The sequence below is a fragment of the Bidens hawaiensis genome, unplaced genomic scaffold (genome assembly GCF_021521415.1).
Source record: "Bidens hawaiensis isolate Kalapana, Puna unplaced genomic scaffold, B.hawaiensis_p1.1 tig00038105_1, whole genome shotgun sequence".
Taxonomy (NCBI): Eukaryota; Viridiplantae; Streptophyta; class Magnoliopsida; order Asterales; family Asteraceae; genus Bidens; species Bidens hawaiensis.
In genome coordinates this window covers 110,520-116,532 of record NW_027496674.1, presented here as the reverse complement: position 1 = coordinate 116,532, position 6,013 = coordinate 110,520, and the positions used below count along the sequence as shown (strand labels likewise).

Below are 6,013 nucleotides of genomic sequence, written 5' to 3'. Positions count from 1 at the left end.
ATACCTCCATTGAAGATGTTAATCTGTTATTAATTGTAACATCCTAGGTTAATCCTATATCGGCCATGACAAGAGAGATTCTTGGTTCATAAATAATGACCCCGTCTCTAAAATCATAAACACGTTTTGGGCTTAATGCTAAGGGGCGAGAGGAGAGTTCCACGCTTAAGAGTGTTCATGTAGTAGTAGTAGTAGTAGTAAAATGGATGATCTTCTTGAAAGTCTCCACTTGAACAATTAAAAATTAATTCGTTAACTCTTCGTGGATAAAGCGAAAAATATTGGTGGTACGATGAGTTGGATGTAGATGGCACATTAACAATTAAGAATTTTTCAAAAGCAATGGCCCGATTAAACAATAAATATATGTTCTAAAATCTAATAATTCCTCGGCCCACACAAAGATTTCAATTTAATAACACCTACAGAAATAACTTATATAACTTTATTTTAGTAAAATATAAAAAATTATAAAACGAAAATAAGCATGCACTCATATCAGTAATCTTTCACGCCACTCATCCATCTTTCTCTGTCCTCCATCTCTATCTCTCTCTCTACAGGTACATACATACATATACCCACAATAATTATTGTATTTATACATGTTTTTAAAAATTTCTATAACAAGAATTTGATATAAATTATTTGTTAGTCTTTTTCTATATATACTACTCACCCAACAATTAATCTTCCAATTTTCAATTTTTTTTGTTTTTCAGATAAAAAGTGAATAAAAGAAAATGGAGTGTATTGAAGCAAGAGCATTTAAATCAAGTTTCTTATCAGAAGCAGTTTGCATGAAATCAATTCAACAAGCTTCCTTGGACGGCGTTGCCGGAATTAACAGCTCCGATGAGTTTTCCGTTGATGATCTTTTAGACCTCTCCGACAAGGAGGATTTTGAATTTGAAGAATCCTCCGAGGAGGATTTTTCTTCGCTGGATAACGATAGCAATTCCATGAATTCTGGCACCTTTTCGAGCTCCGGTGACCTCGTGTCCCTTACAGTAGACCAGCTTTCCGTTCCGGTAATTATAGTCAAAGTTCAGAGGTGTAAACAAGCCAAGCCGTGCTTACTGCTGAGTACAAGCTTGGCTCGTTTTGGCTTAAAAGAGCCCGAGCTCAACTCGGCTCCTTTATTATTTAATTATTTTATTTTTAGTTTTATGTATTTATACTTATAACATTTAATATATATAGCATAATACATATTATTTAATTGTTTTCAACTTTTTATCATGATTTTATATAAAACTAAATTTATTTATATAGATATATATTTACTAAATAAAGTAAGATATATATATATATATATATATATAAAGTTCGTTTAGGTTTGCGAACTGGCTCAAGCTCGATATGTAAAGCCCAGGCTCAGTAACTTAACGAGTTTTTTTCAAGCTCAAGCTCGGGTCGTTTTGTTCTTTTTATCGATTCATTCTCAAGTAGCTCGAGGGCAGTTCGGCTAGTTTGCCCACTTAGAGCATTCTCATCCAATCCCTCATATTATGTGAGGGGTGTTTTTATAATTTAAAGAGTGATTTAGGGTGTTGTAAGTGAATAGTTTTTATGTTTTAGAAAAAAACAGTGATTTTTCTGTATATTTGAAAAGTTATTGTTCATCCCCTATAATTTTTTAATATATTTTAAAAGTGGTTGTGAGTGAAGGAAAGAGAAAAGGTAATGATAAAATATGTGAAAAGTATTATTTAATTGAAATAAAGAGAGAAAATAAAGTGAGCTTTAGTATAATTTTTGGTTTGAAGATAGAGGATGAGATGAGAATGCTCTTAGGCATAATCTTAATTACAATGTATTGCATGCAACTTTATCTGAATTTTGAAAAATAGAGTTTCTTAATTTAAAAATATTATTTTTTTTTAAAAGTTAAGAATATTATTTTTTGTTCAATTATTGCAGATTGATGATATGGAAAGCCTTGAATGGTTATCACATATTGTAGACGATTCCGTGCCGGAGCTTCCATATTTGTGCCCCACGATGAACCGGTTTGAACCGGTGCTTACTGAGTCCACTCGGAGTTTCACTGTTTTGGGACAACCCTATTCGGTACCCAAAAAGTGTAGAACAAAACGCTCAAAAAAACCCGGCCGAGTTTGGTCAACCGGGTCACTCACCGAGTCATCTTCGAGTTCTTCATCGAGTCATGGCTCGTCCATAACTTCACCCATCCTTTTCAAAATCCCATCGTATTCCACGGAGGTTTTCGAAAAGCAACCGGCTGCTAAAAAGCGTAGAAAAAACCCATCCCACCAAAATGAACTCGGTTCAAGTGAGTCAGCAAGTCAACGTCGGTGCACTCATTGTCAAGTTCAAAAGACACCTCAATGGCGAACTGGACCTTTAGGTCCCAAAACATTATGTAATGCATGTGGGGTCCGGTTCAAATCTGGCCGGCTTTACCCAGAGTATAGACCGGCTTGTAGTCCAACATTTTCAAGTGACGTTCATTCCAACAGTCACAAAAAAGTGTTGGAACTGAGAAAGAAAGAAAAAGAAGTTGAACGAGTCTTGATCCCGGTTAATTGTGTAGACCATGACCAGTCTACAATTTTGATGGGTTGATTTGTAGAGGCAGGTTTAGGTTTTAATAATTTTGTCTGATTATGGGTTTAAAGTTAGGTTATAGTGAGTTGTCCTTTATGTAATACAAAGTATTTTATGTTAAGTTTTTGTTGTTTAGAAAGACTAATGTATTGTTATTGTAGTTTTTTAAATCTTTTTAAATTGATATGCTAGATGTCGTTTTCGTATTTCAAATTTTAGTAAGAACTTTGATTATTTAAATTTGTTTGTTGGTTTCTTGTCAAGTGGTTTTTAATGACGTTTTGGTTACTATTCTTGGTTAGTTTAGGTATGTACGCTGCTGATAAAACGATCATAAAGTTGTGTACTATTTGTGGATTGTACGCATGGATGTTTATGGTTCCTTTTGCTTTAACAAAACAGATCCTATAAACAAGACTAATCACGGTTCAGATTTTTATAGACAATATTTAATTCTTTATTTATGTATGTGTTTTTATTACAACAAACTAACATAGTTCTATAAAACCACATAAATCTACAATAATATTATTATTTTACTTTTTTGTAACAGCCAATAAAACTCGACCACCCGAATACAACATTAGCAAAATGGCCACCCACGTTGGTGATTGCAAACAATGCTGGTGACCCAGCACGTCACCAATTATATGAGAAACCTATCACCCAAAGACATAATCTTTGACCTGCACATGACATTTGTCACGTATAAGAATCGAACTGACGAACACTCTTAAAAAGTCATCATGCTGCCACTAGAGTGATGTTCTTTTTGTATATTATTATTTTGCTAATAATCTTATTTGAACCCTTTGTGATTTTTAACACGGCTTAGTAATGCAGTCCATGCAAAACAACCAATTAAATTTAGGTATTTTGACTAGTGGCCATAACTTTTAAACTAATAATTGCGCATGCGAAATTCAAACATCAAGTAATAGTTGACAAGTGTCTTATATATTATATACTAGGATAAGTCCTTGTGATACACGAGTTGCTAAAAAGTTAAATTTAATAATATAATATTAACATATCTTATGGATTCATAAGATATAAATAATTTACTAAAATACATAGATTAGTAAGAATAATTTGTATTTATATTTTAAAAGTAATAAAATGAAAGGTTGTGAATTTATACCAATTAAGAAAAAAAGAAGACTAACATCAATTAATCTAGTTGAGTTGGTAAGTCATAAACATCTTAAAAGTAAGGTTTTGAGTTCAATTCCCAACAACATATTTTTTTATTTTATTATTCATGAAGGAAAAATTATAAAAATGAAAACTTGTACACTTGAAGCCTATGTAAAAGGTCTAATTGAATGACAAGTGAAAAAAATTATGTTGCTTTAATATATAGGTAAATAAGCATCTATACAGTATTTGCAAAAGCTTTACATTATTATTCTTATATTATAAACAAGAACTTTTGTGTCACAGGCGTTCTATTGGATTATTTGGTGGGATCGTATTGGTCCGCAAGTTTAATCTTTTTTTTTTAGTTCAGCTATTGTACGAATGTAAAGGAAACAAACCGCATACTAATTTTCTATTCTTTGTTTTCAATTTTTTTGTTTTAGTTCCGGTACCATAACGAACGTAATCATACGAATTTTCTTGTTTTAGTTTCAGTATCATAAACAACATGATGGTAACAGACTGAATTCGCGTAAATTCGCCACCTCAACGCCCGAGACCAACTACGTTTAGGTTTTCCCAACACCCGAGTTTTACCGACCACGCCACCCCGTTGATCCACCACAAATTTTATATTTTGTTTCGTTTTAATTTAGTTCCGGTACTGTAACGAATGTAACCGAAACCGACCGAATTCATGTCAAGTTACCGCCTCAACGTCCGGAAATAACGCTTGGGCTTTATCGCTGCCCGGGTTTTACCGACCAAATGAATATCGTTTTAAATCTTTTATATTTTTTCATATGTTACTCTTTCCATATTTAATTTGACAACTTTATGTTTTGGGTTTTAACGTTCATGTGCTCGTTTGTGTTTCTATTATCAATTCGTTCTTCAATTGGCATCAAAGTCAGTTAAGCACTTCGTGTTAATAGATCAACGCTGTGATCGACTAAATCATCCCACTCGATATCGCCATTGCCAAAGATTCGTTGCGCAGGAAAAGGAAGATTCTGCCACATTCAAAGGGAGTTATAATTCTTTGATTGATTGGTTGTTTCGTAATAAAAGTCAACAGTGAGATTTTTTTTTAGTTCTTGTTGACAAGGATTTCAAGAAGGAAAATAAGAGCCAAGTGTCATTTTAGTACATGTGGTTTGTCTAGTTAAGTAACTTTAATATCGTTTTTGAATTTATTGCAAATGGATACATCACTTTTCTAAACTTGCAATTTTAGTACTTTTGTTAACCCCGTCTATTTTGTCCCTTAAGCCAGGGGTAGATTAGTAATTTTGATTATTTTATTTATTTTCTCTTTTATTTTCTCTTATGCAACTTTAGTACATTTTTTTGAATTTGTTGCAACTCGATACTTTATTAGTTTTGGATAGATAGACAAACCAAAAGAAATATTACATATTATATATTACAATTAAAAGGTAACTAAAATTAATGATAGAAGATGAAAAACAACCATGAAATGTATAACATATTTTTTATCCTTTTGTTCTTGATTGCCAATTTAATTCTAGTAGCTCAAGATCCGAGTTCATCTTAGCCATTTTTCTTACATTTTCTTTATGTGCATTGATTTTTTTTTTCAAAAGTTCGGGTATGATAAGAGTAGCTCTTTGACATATCGGAGGATCAAGCCAAATAATAATCACTCAACCTCGCACCTCTAAGTTTAACATCAATTGAACTTATAGATAAACGACGGTTGACGAATCACATGGGCGAAACAATATATCATAAATCATTGAACTTGAAGATGAACAATGATTAGAGTTTGAAGGATCAATGAGCGTAGGGAGGGGGGTTGATCTGTTCATTTACGGTTAGAGATGATCATTTAATTGTAACTAGGTTAGATCCCGTGTTCCACACGGGTGGAAATTATAATAAAAATAAAAATTATTATATGTAATATGTAAATTAGTTATTTTATATAATACTTTTTATTTATGAATTTTATTTTATATTCATTAAAAATCAAATTATTACTTAAAGTATTAAAATTGAAATACATGTATATAAAAAAAGTTAAAAGATACGTACATGATTTTCACCATTTATTAATTTTCAAGATTTTAGCCATTGTATTGATTTATATAGTCGAACTTTTGTTATTGATTTAAATAATTGTAAAATAAAATTAATGAATATAATTTTATAATGGTAATTAAATGAAAAATAATGGATAGATGATTTTTTGCATTTAATGAATTGTTATACATTTAAATGAATGTTAATTAAATGCTAATTAGATGAAAAATGTATTTAAGGGAATTGCTTATGTGGA

The 6,013-nt window shown here is 31.5% G+C and overlaps 1 protein-coding gene across 1 annotated transcript; it reads left to right on the top strand.

Moving 5' to 3' along the window:
• Nucleotides 1–512: 512 nt before the first annotated feature.
• LOC143590025 (GATA transcription factor 7-like) lies at nt 513–2,591 on the top strand. The gene is made up of 3 exons (XM_077070626.1): nt 513–563; nt 723–1,031; nt 1,924–2,591. The coding sequence occupies exons 2-3, from the start codon at nt 744–746 to the stop codon at nt 2,587–2,589; spliced, it is 954 nt and encodes a 317-aa protein (XP_076926741.1). The 5' UTR covers nt 513–563; nt 723–743; the 3' UTR covers nt 2,590–2,591.
• Nucleotides 2,592–6,013: the final 3,422 nt, after the last annotated feature.

What these genes read in the sequence shown, in the direction of transcription:
- LOC143590025 (XM_077070626.1), top strand. Translation starts at nt 744, where the DNA reads ATGGAGTGTATTGAAGCAAGAGCATTTAAATCAAGTTTCTTATCAGAA. An exon ending in TAGACCAGCTTTCCGTTCCG is followed by an intron (nt 1,032 to 1,923) that starts GTAATTATAGTC and finishes CAATTATTGCAG; the next exon opens with ATTGATGATATGGAAAGCCT.